Raw genomic sequence first — 20,006 nt, 5'->3', positions numbered from 1 at the left:
CTTATTATTTTTCAATAGCTGGGACAATAATGAGAGAGAAAAGATGAGCCCCTGGGATATGGAGCCAATTCCAGAAGGAAGTAAATATGCTTTAAAAATGAATTAAAATTCTTCTAAAAATACCAATATTGGAAACTAATGATTCCTGATTTTTCATCTTATACATAGCTGCCTTTCCAGATGAAGTTGGTGCTGGTGTTCCTGTGTCCCAGGAGGAACTGACTGCTTTGCTATACAAACCCCAGGAAGGAGAGTGGGGGGCTCATTCCAGAGATGAGGAATGTGAACGGGTTATTCAGGGCATCAACCACCTTCTTTCCCTGGGTATGGTGGCTGTGAAAGGATATTAGGAAGAAACAAGGAAAACCAGCAAAATTTTAAGTTCTACAAGAAGAAATACATTTTTTCACTGTACACTTTTAACTTAAGAGGCACTTTTAATCAAGTGTTTCTAGCTTAACATTAATATTTTGATAATGTTTGGCCAATGTAATGACTGATAAATGTATTCTATTCTCTTGGGACTTACAGTAGTAAAAATAGGCATGTAATTATCTTTTACTTTCTTGAATCACTTTGGCTCTCCAAGTATTTCCTGAGCCTGACTTTGGATGAGTTTTTTGGTAGATAGTAGATGAGTAATATATTTTACTCACATACCTAAGCTATATTATCTAAACTATATCACTTGAGCTATTTGGGATTTATCTAGAAAACATACCAGTTTGAAATTAAACCCAGTTCTCCTTTAATTAGCCTGATTTCACCTGATTTGAACCAGTGTGTCATGCACGATTCATAGATATTATGTCCAAATAAAGAGAATGACATTTTAACAATAGTCATCTAATATTTGCATAAATGATTCATTATCATTTTAGTAATGTAGTATATTGCCCTCTCTTCTTATTTATATATGAGTTTTTTGTTTGTTAATATGAAATATTAATGTCTTTTATAACTACCTTTTCTTATTTTGGTAATATAGATTTTGCCAGCCCTTTTGCTGTTCCAGTGGATCTCAGTGCCTATCCCTTGTATTGTACTGTAGTTGCTTATCCAACTGACCTCAACACCATTAGGCGGAGACTTGAAAATCGCTTTTACAGGTTTGTTTAGTTTTATTATTTACTATAAAGTTCATAGCTTCACATCTTTTGTTTTCCTTTTTGTATGATGATACAGTGAGAATCTGTATTTTAGTAGTGTAAAATAATCATTCAATATACCCACTCCAAAATTTCTTCTAAAAATTTGGAACACCATTTCCCTTTATTCAATAGATTCTCAGTCTTCCAGGGTAAGGAGGAGTGTGGAATAAAGGACAGAAATGAAATTTTGAGTAGCACAAATCACATGTGAAACAAAAACTATAGTTAACTTTAGTTTAATTAGAGGCAGATTAAGTAGTTTGTGGATTCATCATAATTAAGGTGCTACAGAAACTTGGAGCATGATTAAATCCCCTGTTGAGGAATTAGGCAGCAGCTAGATTTAATTAACAGCCCCAAAATATGTTTAGATAAGAGCCAAGTAATTTTTTTGTTGGTTTCATTTGGGAGTGGAGTAATTTTAAGAGAGCGGTAGAGGGCAGCTTTTGGTACCTCTCTCACCCCAAAGTCTACTATATCCTAACCATAGTTATTCATCCCAACATGAACTGGTTATAAATATAACCAGTTGGGTGTATTTTATAACATTACCTATAATTTTTATTTAATAAAATATATCGTAAAAGTAACTGGATAAAAATCTTTTTCTAAAACCTGGTTTATTTTTTTCCATGATGTTCTCATTTCTTCCCTTGAAAACTGAACATTCTTTGGACTTTATCAAAACACTATTTCTTTGTGTTTATATTTAAATGGTTAAATCACTATTTCCCCATAATGTCCTGGGTCAGTTCTTTTTAATGTGAAGTCCAATGATTCTTAATGCTTACCTGTGCTCAAATACTCTAACTATATACCTTTATTAGTGAGCATCCATTATACACATGTATTAAGTCACATGCAGATAGTAGAACACCCTTGACATACCATGATTGAGTGCCTAGTTGTTCTATGTTGTATATTCTTAGAATAGACTCTAAATGTATCAACCAAGAGTAACAGGGTATGTTTTTCTTTCATAGGAGAATATCAGCATTAATGTGGGAGGTGCGCTACATTGAGCATAATGCCAGGACTTTCAATGAGCCAGACAGTCCTATAGTTAAAGCAGCCAAAATTGTAACTGATGTCTTACTTCGATTTATTGGGTAAGTAGCAGCTTTATCTTCCACAAGAGCTGATTTCTGATTTTAAAAAAATATATATTGATGTGTTTTGACTTTCTTATTTCTTAGGGATCAGAGCTGTACTGATATACTGGATACTTATAATAAAATTAAAGCAGAAGAACTAAACAGTACAGATGCAGAGGAGGTGAGAATCAGAGCGTGATTAATAGGCATGAATTCCTTTTCTGTTTTTTGAAGTACAGTAAGTATTGTGTGTGTTATAACTGGCTATAAACACTGAAGCTGATTTCTAAAAGCTGGGTGAGCACCCGCATCTTTTTATATAAAACTCTTTAACCTGTATTTAGATGGTATATATTAGAAATGTAGTGGTGCTACAATTTTTAGTCAGAGACAGGTTGCCAGTTATCATGTTTGACTCAGTGGGTTTCAGTGATGAGAAATCAACAATTCATTTTCCAGTCTTAAAAACAAGACAAAGCACTAAATATTTTAAAAGAATTATTAGTTTTTAGAAATTTTAATAGGGATTCATTTTCTATGCAATATGTGTAATATATTAAAGTATTTTTAAGTTTTAGGTTTCAAAGTACATTTTTAGTAGTTTCATGGAATTGCTATTTAATTTCCTTTTTTTTAAATTTATTTTTTATTTTCAGCATAACAGTATTCATTATTTTTGCACCACACCCAGTGCTCCATGCAATCCTTGCCCTCTATAATACCCACCACCTGGTACCCTGACCTCCCCCCCCCCCCCTTCAAAACCCTCAGATTGCTTTTTAATTTCCTTTTTGGAAATTTGCAAGCATAAGCCAGTTTTCCTTAATGAAATTAAATTCATATTATCAGCAGATCTTCACATATCTGGTTTCCCCACCTAGCCATATTCCCAGTTTACATAAAACCATTTTTGACTGAAAGCTATGATAGAGAGAAGGAGAAACCAAGAAGAGGATGAAACAATAATGGAATGTGATAGTTCAAATATCTTTAGTGGAAAACAATTTGCCCCAAGGATGAGTGACTCATACATGCTAGATTTTATTGAAATGGCTATTGTATAGAGATAATTACATGTTTATGTTGTCTCTACTGTTATTATCTAGAACAGTAAGTCCCCAATGTTTTTTTCTCTATTTTTTGAAGTATAATTAATGTAACATACTAGTTTCAGAGGTATAACGAATGATTCTATATTTGCATATATTTGGAAGAATCACCAAAATGTGACTAGTCACCATACATAGTTACAGTTTTTCTCACGTGATAATAACTTTGAAAATTTACTTTCTTAGCCACTTTCATATATTCAAGCTAGTATTATTAAGCTATAGCCATTATGTTGTACATTATATCCCCAAGACTCATTTATTTTGTAACTGAAGCTTGCACCTTTTTACCAACTACATGTGTTTTGCCCCCCAGCCTCTCTCTAGTCCTCCCCATCTCAGACAACTACAATGTGTTTTGTGCTTCTGTAATTTTTTTTTGGTTCCACATACAAATGAGATTATAGATGCATTTCTCTTATTTCACTAAGCATGATGTTCTCAAGGTCCATCTACTTTTGTTCCAAATGGAAAGTTCCTTTTTTATGGCTGAATAATATCCTATTAGGTATATATTACCATTTTTTGTTTATCCATTTATTCATTAATGTGCAATTAAACATTGTTTCTATGTGCTGGCTATTGTAAATAATCCTGTAATGAATATGAGAATACATTTATCTTTTAGAGTTAGTGTTCTCATTTTCTTTGGAAAGCCCAGGAGTGGAGTTCCTAGATCATAAGGTAGTTCTTTTTTCTCTTTTTAAAATTTTTTGAGGAACCTCCATACCGTTTTCCGTAGGTTACACCAATTTTACATTTCCACCGAAAGTGCACAAGTGTTCCCTTTCTCCAAATCCTTACTAACACTTGTTATTTCTTGGTTTTTTTGATAACAGCCATTCTAACGAGTGTGAGGTGATATCTCATTGTGGTTTTGATTTGCATTTCCCTGATGGTTATTAATGTTGAACGCCTTTTCATTTACTGGTCAGTCATCTATATCTTCTTTGGAAAAATGTCTATTTAGATTCTCTGCTCATTTTATTTGTTTTTGTTTATTTGTTTTTTATTTCTTTTATTTGAGTATAGTTGACACACAATGTTACATTAGTTTCAGGTGTACAACATAGTCATTCAACTTCTTTACATGTTACACAATGCTCACCCCAAGTCGAATTTCCATCTATCATCATACAATGCTACTACAGTATTATTGACTGTATTCACTATGCTGTACCTTTTATTCCTGTGATTTATTCATTCCATAACTGGAAGTCTGTATCTCCCACTCCCCTTCACCCATTTCACTCATCAACTCCATCCCCTTCCCTCCTACAACCATCAGTTTGTTCTCTGTCCTAGTGTTGTTTTTCAATCTTCCCTAAAAATGTATCTGACTATATAATATTGTATTATCAGAGTTAAATCAATATCCTTATTTATATAATAAGGAAAACTGAGATATTTCAATTAGATATTATCCTCCTGAAACTAGTGAAGAATTTGTCATTCTTACTTCTGATAATTTCTCTGACCTTTCATATAAATGTATTTTGACTCGGGATTTGATCGAGCAAGAATTACTCCTCAGAGTAGCACTACTTATGTTAGAATGGAAAATTGAAAGTAAAATGTAATTCAGCAACTTTCTTTTTTATCTTGGTGAGAACATTTAAGTTCTACTCTCTTAGCAACTTTCAATTATACAATACAGTGTTATCAGTCATGGTCACCGTGTTTTACATGAGAGCCTTAGATGCTCAGACCTTACTTATTTTGCTGAAAATTTAATTTTACCAGTCTCTCCTTCTTTCTCTCATCATTTAGCCCCTGGCTACCACTTTCCTATTCTCTCTTTCTATGAGTTTAACTTTTTTTTTTTTTAAAGATTCATCTGTAAGTGATACATGCTGTATTTGTTTTTTTCTGGCTTATTTCACTTAGCATAATGCCCTTTGGGTCCACCCACATTGTCACAAATGACAGGATTACTTTTTTTCCTCAAGACAGAATGGTATTCTATTGTGTATATATATCACATCTTCTTTATCCATCCATTTGTTGAGCACGCTTAGGTTGTTTCCATATCTTGGCTATTGTGGATATTGCTACAGTGAATATGTAAATACAGCTTTTTCTCTTTGATATCCTGTTTTCATTGTCTTTGGATAAATACTCAAAAGTAGTATTGCAGGATCATATGATAGTTCTATCTTTATTTTTATGAGGACTCTCCATACTGTTTTGTATAATAGGTATACCAGTTTACATTCCCAACAACAATGCTCAAGGGTTCCTTTTTCTCCATATCTTTATGAATACTTATTCTTGTCTTCTTGATGATAGCCATTTTAAAGATTTTATTTATTTATTTGACAGACAGAGATCACAAGTAGGCAGAGAAGCAGGCAGAGAGTGAGGAGAAAGCAGGCTTCCTGCTGAGCAGAGAGCCCGATGCAGGGCTCGATCCCAGGACCCTGGGATCTTGACCTGAGCTGAAGGCAGAGGCTTTAACCCGTTGAGCCACCCAGGCACACTGATGATAGCCATTTTAATAAGGTGTGAGGTGATATTTCATTGTGATTTTGATTTGCATTTCCTTGATGATTAGTGACATTGAATACTTTTTCATATGCTTGTTGACCATTTGGATGTCTTCTTTATAAAAATGTCTATTCAATTCTAATGCACATTTTTATTTTTTTGTTTTTTTAAGAGAATTTATCATTTTATTTATTTAAGGGAGAGTGAAAACATGCAAGCAAGAAAACACAAGCTGGGGGAGGAGCAGAGGGAGTGGGAGAAGCAGACTACCCACTGAGCAGGGAGCCCAATGTGGGGCTCGATCTCAGGACCCTAAGATCAGGACTTGAGATGAAGGCAGCTGCTTAACCAACTGAGGCACCCAGCGGACCCTGATGCCCATTTTTAAATTGGATCTTATTTTTATTATTGAATTATATGAAATTATTATATGTTTTGACAATTAAACCCTTATCAGATATAAGATTTGCAAATACCTTCTCCCATTCTGTAGGTTCCCTTTTCATTTGTCAATGGTTTCCTTTGCTGGGCAGAAGCTTTGTACTTCGAAATTGTTTACTTCTGCTTTTGTTGTTGTTTGTTGCTTTTGGATTTTGTCTAATCCAAAAATATTCATTGCCAGGACCAATGTCAATGCACTCAGGCCATGTGTTGTTGTTGTTGTTTTTTTTCCCCCTAGGGGTTTTAAAGTTTCATGTTTTAACACTCAAGTCCTTAATCCATTTTGTGTTGAGTTTAATGTTTGGTATAAGATAAGATAAGATATGGGTCAAGTTTCATTTTTTTTTCTCAGTGTTCCAAGATTCATTGTTTATGCACCACACCCAGTGCTCCATGCAATACGTGCCCTCCATAATACCCACCACAAGGCTCACCCCAACCCCCAGTCCCCTCCCCTCCAAACCCCTTAGTTTGTTTCTCAGAGTCCACAGTCTCTGATAGTTCCTCACCTCCTCCTATTTCCCCCAACTCACTTCTCCTCTCGTTCAACGTATGTCCTCCCTGTTATTCCTTATGCTCCACAAGTAAGTGAAACCATATGATAATTGATTCTCTCTGCTTGACTTATCTGACTCAGCATAATCTCCTCCAGCCCTATCCATGTTCATGCAAAAGTTGGGTATTCATACTTTTTGATGGAGGCATAATACTCCATTGTATATATAGACCGTATCTTCTTTATCCATTTATCTGTTGAAGGACATCGTGGCTCTGTCCACAGTTTGGCACCTGGAGCCATTGCTGCTTTGAACATTGGGGTACAGATGGCCCTTCTTTTCTTTTCTTTTTTTTAAGATTTTTTAAATTTATTTATCTGACAGAGATTACAAGTAGGCAGAGAGGCAGGCAGAGAGAGAGAAGGAAACAAACTCCCCGCTAACCAGAAAACCCGATGCGGGGCTCGATCCCAGGACCCTGGGATCATGACCTGAGGTGAAGGCAAAGGCTTTAACCCACTGAGCCACCCAGGCACCCATGGCCCTTCTTTTCTGCATCTGTATCTTGAAGTAGTGTAATTTTAGGGTCATAGAGTAGCTCTAATTTTAATTTCTTAAGGTATCTTCCCACTTTTCCAAAGCGGCTGCACCAACTTGCATTCCCACCAACAGTGTAACAGGGTTCCCCTTTCTCCACATCCTCTCCAACACTTGTTCTTTACTGTCTTCTTGATTTTGGCCATTCTAACTTGTGTAAGGTGGTATCTCAGTGTGGTTTTGATATGAATTTCCCTCATGGCTAAAGATGATGAACATGTTTCATGTGTCTGTTAGCCATTTGTATGTCTTCCTTGAAGAAGTGTCTCTTCATGTCTTCTGCCCATTTGTTGATGTGATTATCTGTTTTTTGAGTGTTGAGTTTGAGGAGTTCTTTATAAATCTTGGATATTAGCCCTTTGTCTGTAGTGTCATTTGTGAATATCTTCTCCCATTCTGTGGGTTGCCTCGTTGTTTTGTTGACTGTTCCTTTGCTGTGCAGAAGCTTTTGATCTTGATGAAGTCCCAAAAGTTCATTTTCACTTTTGTTTCCTTTGACTTTGGAGACATGTCTTGAAAGAAGTTGCTGTGGTTGATGTTAAAGAAGTTACTGCCTACATTCTCCTCCAAGCTTTTGACAGATTCCTGTCTCATATTGAGGTCTTTTATCCATTTCAAATTTATCTTTGTATGGTGTAAGAGAATGGTCAAGTTTCATTCTTCTATATATAGCTGTCCAATTTTCCCCACGCCATTTATTGAAGACACTGTCTTTTTTCCACTGAATATTTTTTCCTGATTTGTCAAAATTAGTTGACCATAGAGGTACAGGTCCATATCTGGGCTCTCTACTCTGTTCCACTCATCTATGTGTCTGTTTTTGTGCCAGTACCATGCTGTCTTGGTGATTAGAAAAGCTTTGTAGTAAAGCTTGAAATCAGGAAATGTGATGCCCCCAGTTTTATTTTCTTTTTCAATATTTCCTTAGCAATTTGGAGTCTCCTCTGGTTCCATACAAATTTTAGGATTGTTTCTTTCTTCCAGCATTTTGAAGAATGCCAGTGCAATTTTGATTGGGATGGCATTGAAAGTATAGATTGCTCTAGGCAGTATAGACATCTTAACAATGTTTTAGTCTTCTGATCCGTGAGCATGGAATGGTCTTCCATCTTTCTATGTCTTCCTCAATTTCATTTATGAGTGTTCTATAGGTTTTTGAGTACAGATCCTTTAACTTTTTAATTAGTTTTATTCCCAGGTATCTTAGGGTTATTGGTGCTATAGTAAATGGAACTGATTCTCTAATTTCCCTTTCTGTATTTTCACTGTTAGTGTGTAAGAAAGAAACTGATTTTTGAGTATATTGGTTTTGTATCTTGCCACATTACTGAATTGCTGTATGAGTTTTAGTAGTTTGGGTGTGGAGTCTTTTGGATTTTCCATATAAAGTATCATGTCACGTGCAAAGAGAGAGAGGTTGACTTCTTCTTTGCTAATTTGAATACCTTGTATTTCTTTTTGTTGTCTGATTGCTTTTGCTAGGACTTCTAGTACTATATTGAACAATAGTGGTGAGAGTGGGCATCCCTGTGTTCCTGATCTAAAAGGAAAGGCTGTCAGCTTTTCTCTATTGAGACTGATATTCGCTATGGGTTTTTCATAGATAGATTTTATGAAGTTGAGGAATGTTCCCTCTATCCCTGTACTTTGAAGTGTTTTAATCACGAACAGATTCTGTATTTTGTCAAATACTTTTTTCTGCATCCATTGAGAGGACCATGTGGTTCTTCTCTGTTCTCTTATTGATTTGTTCTATCACATTGATTTACAAATGTTGAACCACCCTTGCATCCCAGGAATAAATCCCACCTGGCCATGGTGGATAATCTTTATAATGTACTGTTGGATCCTATTAGCTAAGATCTTGCTGAGAATATAGGCATTCATATTCATCAGGGATATTGGTCTGAAATTCTCTTTTTCTGTGTGTATTTTATTTATTTTAATTTTTAAATTAATATATAATATATTAGTAGCCCCAGCATTACTGGTCAGTGAATTGCCAGGTTTACACACTTTACAGCACTCACCATAGCACATACTCTCCCCGATGTCCATAACCCCACCACCCTCTTCCTTCCCTATTCCCCCTGGTAACCCTCAGTTTGTTTTGTGAGATTAAGAGTCTGTTATGCTTTGTCCCCCTCCTCATGCCATCTTGTTTCATTTCTTCTTTTCCAACCCCCCAAACTCCCCACGTTGCATCTCCACTTCCTCATATCAGGGAGATCATATGATAGTTGTCTTTCTGTGATCGACTTATTTCGCTAAGCATAATACCCTCTCGTTCTATCCACGCCATTGCAAATAGCATGATTTCATTTCTTTTGATGGCTGCATAGTATTCCATTGTATATATATACATATACACCATATCTTCTTTATCCATTCATCTGTTGATGGACATCTAGGTTCTTTCCATAGTTTGGCTATTGTGGGCATTACTGCTATAAACATTCAGGTGCACGTGCCACTTTTGGATCACTACGTTTGTATCTTTAGGGTAAATACCCAATAGTGCAATTGCTGGGTCCTAGGGTAGCTCTATTTTCAACTTTTTGAGAAACCTTCATGCCATTTTCCAGAGTAATTGCATCAGCTTGCATTCCCACTAACAGTGTAGGAGGGTTCCCTTTTCTGCGCATCCTTGCCAGCATCTGTCATTTCTGACTTGTTAATTTTAGCCAATCTGACTGGTGTGAGGTGGTATCTCCTTGTGGTTTTGATTTGTATTTCCCTGATGCCGAGTTATGTGGAGCACTTTTTCATGTGTCTGTTGGCCATCTGGATATCTTCTTTGCAGAAATGTCTGTTCATGTCCTCTTCCCATTTCTTGATTGGATTCTTTGTTCTTTGTGTGTTGAGTTTGCTAAGCTCTTTATAGATTTTGGATACCACCCCTTTATCTGATATGTCGTTTGCAAATATCTTCTCCCATTCTGTCAGTTGTCTTTTAGTTTTGTTAACTGTTTCCTTTGCTGTGCAAAAGCTTTTGATGTTGATGTAGTCCCAATAGTTCATTTTTGCCCTTGCTTCCCTTGCCTTTGGCGATGCTCCTAGGAAGAAGTTGCTGCAGCTGAGGTCAAAGATGTTGCTGCCTGTGTTCTCCCCAAGGATTCTGATGGATTCCTTTCTCACATTGAGGTCCTTCATCCATTTTGAGTCTATTTTTGTGTGTGGTGTAAGGAAGTGGTCCAGTTTCATTTTTCGTGCATGTGGCTGTCCAATTTTCCCAACACCATTTGTTGAAGAGGCTGTCTTTTTTTCATTGGACATTCTTTCCTGCTTTGTCGAAGATTAGTTGACCATAGAGTTGAGGGTCTAATTTCTGGGCTCTCTATTCTATTCCACTGATCTATGTGTCTGTTTTTCTGCCAGGACCATACTGAGTTGATGATGACAATTTTGTAGTAGAACTTGAAGTCTGGAATTGTGATGCCACCAACTTTGGCTTTCTTTTTGAAAATTCCTCTGGCTATTCGAGGTCTTTTCTGGTTCCATACAAATTTTAGGATCATTTGTTCCGTTTCTCTGGAAAAAATGGATGGGACTTTAATAGGGATTGCATTAAATGTGTAGATTGCTTTAGGTAGCTAGACATTTTCACAGTATTTGTTCTTCCAATCCAGGAGCATGGGACATGTTTCCATTTCTTTGTGTTTTCCTCAATTTCTTTCATGAGGACTTTATAGTTTTCTGAGTATAGATTGTTTGCCTCTTTGGTTAAGTTTATTCCTAGGTATCTTAATGGTTTTGGGTGCAATTGTAAATGGGATTGACTCCTTGATTTCTCTTTCTTCTGTCTTGTTGTTGGTGTAAAGAAATGCAACTGATTTCTGTGCATTGATTTTATATGCTGACACTTTACTGAATTCCTGTACAAGTTCTAGCAGTTTTGGAGTGGAGTCTTTTGGGTTTTCCACATATAGTATCATATCATCTGCAAAGAGTGATAGTTTGACTTCTTCTTTGTCGATTTGGATGCCTTTAATTTCTTTCTGTTGTCTGATTGCTGAGGCTAGGACTTCTAGTACTATGTTGAATAGCAGTGGTGATAATGGACATCCCTGCCGTGTTCCTGATCTTAGCGGAAATGCTCTCAGTTTTTCTCCATTGAGCATGATATTTGCAGTGGGTTTTTCATAGATGGCTTTGATGATATTGAGGTATATGCCCTCTATCCCTACACTTTGAAGAGTGTTGATCAGGAAGGGATGCTGCACTTTGTCAATTGCTTTTTCAGCATCTATGGAGAGTATCATATGGTTCTTGTTCTTTCTTTTATTAATGTATTGTATCACATTGATTGATTCGCAGATGTTGAACCAACCTTGCAGCCCTGGAATAAATCCCACTTGGTGGTGGTGAATAATCCTTTTAATGTACTGTTGGATCCTATTGGCTAGTATTTTGGTGAGAATTTTCGCATCTGTGTTCATCAAGGATATTGGTCTGTAATTCTCCTTTTTGATGCGATCCTTGTCTGGTTTGGGGATCAGGGTGATGCTGGCCTCATAAAATGAGTTTGGAAGTTTTCCTTCCATTTCTACTTTTTGGAAGAGTTTCGGGAGAATAGGAATTAATTCTTCTCTAACTGTTTGGTAGAATTTCCCTGGGAAGCCTTCTGGCCCTGGGCTCTTGTTTGTTGGGAGATATTTGATGACTCCTTCAATCTCCTTACTGGTTATGTGTCTGTTCAGGTTTTCTGTTTCTTCCTGGTTCAGTTGTGGTCGTTTATATGTCTCTAGGAATGCATCCATTTCTTCCAGATTGTCAAATTTGTTGGCATAGAGTTGCTCATAGTATGTTCTTATAATGGTTTGTATTTCTTTGGTGTTGGTTGTGATTTTTCCTCTTTCATTCATGATTTTATTTATTTGGGTCTTTTCTCTTTTCTTTTTGATAAGTCTGGCCAGTGGTGTATCCATCAGATTAATTCGTTCAGAGAACCACATCCTAGTTTCATTGATTTGTTCTACTGTTCTTTTGGCTTCTCGTTCATTGATTTCTGCTCTGATCTTTATTATTTCTCTTCTACTAGGTTTAGGCTTTCTTTGTTGTTCTTCCTCCATCTCCTTCAGGTGTAGGGTTAGGTTGTATATTTGAGACCTTTCTTGTTTCTTGAGAGAGGCTTGTATCACTGTATATTTTCCTTCCAGGACTTCCTTTGCTGTGTCCCACAGATTTTGAACTGTTGTGTTTTCATTATCATTTGTTTCCATGATATTTTTCAACTATTCTTTAATTTCCTGGTTGACCCATTCATTCTTTAGAAGGATGCTCTTTATTCTCCATGTATTTGGATTCTCTCCAAATTTCCTCTTGTGATTGAGTTCTAGCTTTAGAGCATTGTGGTCTGAAAATATGCAGAGAATGATCCCAATCTTTTGATACCAGTTGAGTCCTGATTTATGACCCAGGATGTGATTTATTCTGGAGAATGTTGCACATGCACTAGAGAAGAATGTGTGTTCTGTTGCTCTGGGATGGAATGTTCTGAATATATCTGTGATGTCCGTCTGGTCCAGTGTATCATTTAAGGCCTTTATTTTCTTGATCTTTTGCTTGGATGGTCTGTCCATTTCAGTGAGAAGAGTGTTAAAGTCCCCCTACTACTACTGTATTATTGTTGGTGCATTTCTTTGATTTTATTATTAATTGGTTTATGTAGTTGTCTGTTCCCATGTTGGGGCATAGATATTAAAAATTGTTAGATCTTCTTGTTGGACAGACCATTCAGGTATGATATAGTGTCCTTCCTCATCTCTTATTATAGTCTTTGGCTTAGAATCTAATTGATGTGATACAAGGATTGCCACCACAGCTTTCTTCTGGTGTTCATTAGCATGGTAAATCATTTTCCACCCCCTCACTTTAAATCAGGAGGTGTCTTTGGGTCTAAAATGAGTTTCTTCTAGACAGCATATTGATGGTATTTTTTATCCATTCTGATACCCTGTGTCTTTTGATTGGGGCATTTAGCCCATTTACATTCAGGGTAACTATTGAGTGATATGAATTTGGTGCCATTGTATTGCCTGTGAGGTGACTATTACTGTATATTGTCTCTGCTCCATTCTGATCTACTACTTTTAAGCTCTCTTTTTGCTTAGAGGACCCCTTTCAATATTTCCTGTAGATCCGGTTTGGTGTTTATAAATTCTTTTAGTTTATGTTTGTTCTGGAAGCTTTTTACCTCTCCTTCTATTTTCAATGATAGCCTAGCTGGATATAGTATTCTTTGCTGTATGTTTTCTCATTTAGTGCTCTGAAAATATCATGCCAGTTTTTTCTGGCCTGCCAAGTCTCTTTGAATAAATCTTTTGCCAATCTAATATTTTTACCATTGTATGTTACAGACTTCTTGTCCCGGGCTGCTTTCAGGATTTTCTTTTTGTCGCTACGACTTGTAAATGTTGCTATTAGATGATGAGGTGTAGACCTGTTCGTATTGATTTTGAGGGGGGTTCTCTGTACCTCGTGGATTTTGATGCTTTTATTTTCTCCTACGCATTACCTATGTGCTTTACCACCACCAGGGTAATAATGGTGTGTGGGCCTTGCCTCTTTGTATTACAAAACTATTGCTCAGAGGGATACTTAACTGAATCTTAAGTTTTAATACACATTCATAGTTCCCTATAGAAAATAGATGTATTTCTTGACTTAGTAAAAGATTAATCATGAATAATTCATGATTATAATATATTGAAGTAGCATGTTATATAGAGTAAGTTTTTTTTTAAATATTAATATTAGGTACAACTTTAGACACCATTCACTATACTATTTTCTTCATTTCCTATTCTGATTTAAAGAGACCTTGTTTATTCCTCCTCTCCCTATATATTTCTCAGTTTGTATCTAGCATATAGGCAAAGTTTGGAGTAATTGTTCTTTAAACTTCGTTCTGCCTGCTGCCTGCTCCAATGAGGGAGTTAATTGTGATTGTATTTGCCATTTCTTTGTAAATGTTTATCAAATTTGTAAGACTTTGAATTTAAATTAACATGTTTTCTCACTCTTCCCTTTTAATTTTAGGATACAGAATTGGTTGATTTAGATTCAGATGGTCCTGGTACTTCATCTGGGAGAAGGGTGAGTGAGTAAAATAACCTGCCAAAAAGAAAAATTTTTAGGCTTCCCGTGTTAGGGATCCCTAAGACCAACTCCACCTGTTTGGAAAATTTCTATAAAGACTCTTAGAACTCAGTATATATACTTGTGATTCATTACTAAGGTTTGTTACAGTGACATATAATTAAAGATGCACAGTTGGATCACAGGGAAATAAACATAGGCAGAATCTGGAGGAATCCACGTGTAGGCTTTTTTTGCTTTCTCCCTTCTTTGAGGGGCCAAACAGAGCACATTCCTCCTGTACAATGACAATGTAGCAATGTATATGTGATTAGAGACTAACACCCCAAGAATTTATTTGGAACTGGTTATATATAGACACTGTCTGTCTAGTACATCCCAAGATTCCAGGCTCCCAAAAAGCAAGAAGGCATAGGAAAAGTACAGGAAAGCAAGTGTCCCATACAAATCACATTGTTTGTACAAACAGTGTAGACACAGTAAACTACCTTTAGTATTTAGGAATGGTTCACGTGCCAGTTATCCAGAATGCCAACCAAAGGCCAACCTTATAAGCAAGCCCTGGTAAAGATAAACAGCCTCAGGTCTGTTATGTTAGCTCTGTTCTGTACACTTCCCTTCCATAGTAATTAAACAAATTCTTATTTTATATAAGGAATATTTTCTTTGAAATACTGAAAGAAATCTTATAAAAAGGCATCAAGTGGTAAAGGCTAGAATGGACCATGACAACAAAGGATATATAGATATAGATATAGATATAGATACACAGAGCATATGGATAATATGGATATATATATATATATGTATACACACACATACACAACAAAAGATATATATATATACACATACACAATTAATAAATAGATAATATATAAACATATATTTGTTTGAGTTTTGAGAAAATTATAATGCCATTGTTAAGTATACTTAACTACCAGTAAATATTAAGGAAAAATATATGTTCCTCTGTGTTATATTTGTGGTTCAGATTTTCTTAAAATGAAATTTCAGAATACTAGAATTCTTGCTATTTCCATGAATATACTGTCTAGTTTTTATTATATATATTTTTGTCAGGCAGAATAATGTCTAAACTAAGAAACTTAAATAGCAGCTCCTCTATGTTACATAGATTTATTAACATAGGAACGCAGGAGAAAATCAATGAATAGTTAAGAAAAGAGCTTTTATATATAATTCTGTTAAAATCTACAGGTCAAATGCCGAGGCAGAAAACAGTCTTTAAGGTGTAATCCTGATGCTTGGAGAAAACAATGCAAAGAACTGTTGAGCCTCATTTATGAACGTGAAGATGCAGAGCCATTTCGACAGCCAGCCGATCATCTTTCTTATCTAGTAAACATACACTTGTTTAAATAATTGCCAATATGTAATTTCCCCACAACTACACATGCTAAAATATAATTTGAAGCCACTTTTCCTCTTTTTTTCCTTCCTTCTTTCCTCCATCCCTTCTTCCCTCCCTATTTCCTTCCTCTTCCTTCCTTTTTCATGTCTTTTAATTGTGAAAGTGGGTAGTATGATTAATGATAATGAAATTCCAGTCATGTACTTTGTGTGTAAATTATATAGTTGTGAACCAAATCTGAATCTAAATATCTTTGCAATCCCTTCCTGCTTTCATTTTGGATATTTTTAAATAAATTTTACTAATTTCTAATACATTTCTACTCACTGGAGACCCCTCATAACATGTCAGCCTGTTTAATTTATACTTAATGTGTTATCCAGTAGGATCACTTAGAGTAATTAATGTATGCCACATTACTTTTCATCAAAGATAAAAACATGAGAACTATTATAGGATTCTTTTTTTAGGAGTGTATCTGTTGAATAACTGTTCAGTGTAGATAGCAAATCTGTCTTAACTTTTTCAGAGAAAAGTTATAGCAGTATTTCAGAAATGCATCAGACCATCCTCTGAAATTAGTAAACATAAATGTTTTCTGCATACACAGGTTTTAGTTGGGAAAAAAATATTCAAATAAAAAACAAAATTATGTTCAACGAAGCTCATTTTGTTTGTAAGGAGTTTGACTAGAATAAATCAGTCTTGTGTTTCTCATAGTAGAGGACAATGGTGAATGTAGAATTCTTTCATCTTAAAGTATAGTCAGTAAAAACCTAAATCCTATTTATTACTTAAAGCTTTAAATCATTATTGCTTTGCCAACTTGATATTTCGTTGTAGTAGTCTGGAAATAAAATATATCTTCTTTACCCTAATAGGGCCATCAAGAACAAGAGGGAGAATCTTCAGAGTCAGTTGTTGCAGAAAGACAAGAGCCATCTCTTTCTGAGGTAGACCTAGGTTGTCTCTTAAAAGACATGCACTGGTTGTTTTTATATTGTTCTACTTTTTAAAATTTCCATACTGTAAATGAAACTTTTATAATTTGTAAAGCTGTTTTCCAATTCTTTGTACTTTTTTTGTCTTTGATTTTTTTTTTGGTGGTTTATGTTTTTGTTTTGTTTTGTTTGTTTGTGGGAATTTTTTGGTTCTTTTAAGGTTTTATTTTTTTTGAAGATTTTTAAATTTTGTTTAGATTGAGAGAGACCACAAACAGTGGGAAGGGGCAGGAGAGGGAGAGAAGCATACTCCGCGCTGAGTGCGGAGCCTGACACAGGGCTCGATCTCAAGACTCTGAGATCATGACCTGAGCCAAAGCCAAGAATCAAATGCTTAACCAGCTAAGCCACCCAAGCACCCTTGTGTTTTTGGTTTTTAAATCATCACGTGTTTCCAAGTATGTTCTTTATGGCATTTGCATACACATAATTGTTTCTATAGACCTAAAGTTACTGTAGTGGAGTAAAAAACATTAATTGCACAATATGTCTGTATTGCAGCTGATTGTATCCACTGGGACTTCATTCAGCCACCTTATGGGATCTTTTGAGTTTTGGTTACATTATACAAGTCCAACATACTTCCTCTATGAAAATCTTTGTTTCATAAGCTATGTATGTAGGAATATACTTTTGTTGTTATGATTTAAGACAAAAATATTTTTAAAGATAGATTAAGGGCAATTGTGGTCTCTTACACTTGGAAAAATATTTTCACTTTTTTTAATAATTTGTAATTTATAATACACTTTTCCTCTGCCCATTCTTCTGGATTTTTGGCTTCTTCTCTGAAAGAAATGTGGTGATTGTTACTTAATGAATTTAAATGGGATGAGAGATCTAATATTGACTATGGTTTTCACTCCAAAATGTTTAGTTCTTGATGGTTATGATATATATAAGTATGACTTTTAGATTACGTTCTATATGATAAACCTAGGCATATCTTAACAAGACTTGACAGATTTAGGTTAAAATATAATCTTCTCCCTTCCCTAATAAAAATCAAACTAATTCATAATTTATGAGACACAGACCTCCAATGAAGCACAAGTGTCATATTCATTAAAAAGCAAAAATATAGGAGCTAGGCACAGACATGGCCAGTTTGACTTTGACCTTCAACTAATGACATTTTAGGTAGAATGCCCTCCTATCTAGAAATAGCTTGGAAATGTGTAATTAATTTGTGGCATGGAACTATTATATGTGAATAAACCCATCTTATACCTTAATTGGGCGCTTTGCTAGGCCATTGGGGGCTCCTTCAGCCTTTAAGTAAAAAATGGAATTTTGTATTCTGTAGGGATAAAGCCACTGGCTGTGCATTTTCTATTCTGTCTCTTGAGAGAATCATATGGTTATCGATTTCAGGGTGAAGGCTAAGACTCTCCCAGAGACCCCTGCTCTTTTCCTGAGCTACCAAAGGAATTCTGTTTAAATGAATGGTTTTGATTAGAGTAGATAGTTGGCAGTTTGAAAAGCAGTGTGTTTATTTCATGGTGGATTGGTGATGCAAATCTCAGTACCATTGTATTATGTAGTATTGTTACCCAGCTTGTATATTTAATAACACATTCTTTCTTGTAGGATTTTCCAGATATTACAGACACACCTATGGACTTCAGCACTGTGAAAGAAACTTTGGAAGCAGGAAATTATGGTAGTCCTCTGGAATTTTATAAAGATGTTCGCCAAATATTCAGCAACTCCAAAACTTATACCTCTAATAAAAAGTCAAGGGTATGCAAAAAAAATACTCTGTGGATTAATTACTTAAGTATTTACATATATATGTATATCAGGTAGTTTTCTTTCATTAGTTTTAAAACTGCTTATACTTTCTAAAGAAGTATATTACAGTTCTGACATGGTTACTGGAGTGTGATACTTTCCCTATGTTTTGTTAGAACTTAAATATCTTATGAACAAAAAAGTAGTAATAATAATTTTTGTTTTTTGTAATCACTGGTGTCTAATTAACTTTTAAATCAGTTGTGCACTAGATATATATTTGCCCACTTTCAACTTGTATAAAATGAATTTTCACTAATTTCTGCAGGCATAATTTTTTTTCACTTTTGGTTTTCTTCCTACAGTATGACATATGTTTATATACTATTTGAAACTCTAAGTTTCATATTTTGAAGCCCTTTATCAACTTATATATTATGAACATTTTCCCATGTCATTACGACTCTTTGAGAATACTTCTAATGTCTCCATAGTATTCTGCTTTGTGGTTGTTTTATGTTACTTAACCAGTACCCTAGTGCTTGAGATTTAGGTGGTTTCTAGTTTTTAACTTTACATGAATAATGCTGTGGCTTTCATCTTTAACATCCTTGAACATAATTATTTTGTGTGTGCAGTTCTCTGATATTTATTTAGAATAAATTCCCAGAAGCAAAATTATTAGTGAAAGGATCAATATATTTTTAATATTTTTGGTATATAATGCAAATTTTATTTTAGAATATTCACTGGCAATGTATGAGAATCTTTTTTCTTCCCTTCCCAACATTTGATATGATTTTTTAAATAATCTTTGTTACTTTCTAGGTGAAAATGATATTTTAATTCTTTAGGAAGAGATTTTCAAGTATATGAAATTGCACATTTATTTTGTCTGAAAGATTGACGCTGATGCTAGTCTTAGGTATATTTATACTTTCTATTTTATATAATTAAAGTAGTTGATTTCTACCTTTTCAGATCTATAGCATGACACTGCGATTATCTGCCTTATTTGAAAGTCATATTAAAAATATCATCTCTGAATATAAGTCAGGAATGCAGAGTCAGAAGAGGAGGCGGCCACGGTACAGAAAACGTCTAAGAAGCAGTAGCAGCTCATTATCTAGTAGCAGAGCTCCTAGGTATGTTACACATATGTAGGATTTTATGTTTTAAGGCACTTTGTATATATTATCTCATTTTTAAGGTTTATTGAATAGTTTGAGAAGATCCAAAGACCAAAAAGATTTTTTTAAGAACTCTTATTATTGTGTAAAGATGGAGTTGGTAACCCAAAGCTTTGTTTATGTGGATTTTATTATGCCAAAAGCTATTTTCTTTTAAATTTTGATGATTACCAGTTTAAAGCATTTCACATAAATTATAAGGCATTTCTTTAGTCAGCTTAAGCATTTGTAT

At 35.0% G+C, this 20,006-nt stretch overlaps 1 protein-coding gene across 7 annotated transcripts in view; it reads left to right on the top strand.

Annotated features, from left to right (window-relative positions):
- The window catches only part of BRWD3 (bromodomain and WD repeat domain containing 3), a 214,615-nt gene that overhangs the window by 167,890 nt on the left and 26,719 nt on the right, over positions 1–20,006 (top strand). For 6 of the 7 annotated variants that reach the window (XM_032329766.1, XM_032329764.1, XM_032329765.1 and 3 more), the window contains 10 exons: positions 19–80; positions 169–324; positions 989–1,109; positions 2,135–2,260; positions 2,348–2,426; positions 14,418–14,474; positions 15,696–15,836; positions 16,731–16,802; positions 18,441–18,593; positions 19,566–19,729. In XM_032329766.1, coding sequence (XP_032185657.1) covers positions 19–80; positions 169–324; positions 989–1,109; positions 2,135–2,260; positions 2,348–2,426; positions 14,418–14,474; positions 15,696–15,836; positions 16,731–16,802; positions 18,441–18,593; positions 19,566–19,729 — 1,131 coding nt within the window. The remainder of the gene's footprint in view (positions 1–18; positions 81–168; positions 325–988; positions 1,110–2,134; positions 2,261–2,347; positions 2,427–14,417; positions 14,475–15,695; positions 15,837–16,730; positions 16,803–18,440; positions 18,594–19,565; positions 19,730–20,006) is intronic. The other variant, XM_032329767.1, reaches the window with a different exon arrangement.

This window comes from Mustela erminea, chromosome X (assembly GCF_009829155.1).
Source record: "Mustela erminea isolate mMusErm1 chromosome X, mMusErm1.Pri, whole genome shotgun sequence".
NCBI classification, from domain to species: domain Eukaryota; kingdom Metazoa; phylum Chordata; class Mammalia; order Carnivora; family Mustelidae; genus Mustela; species Mustela erminea.
The sequence above is the reverse complement of the archived record's forward strand: the minus strand, read 5'-3'. Positions and strand labels throughout refer to the sequence as shown.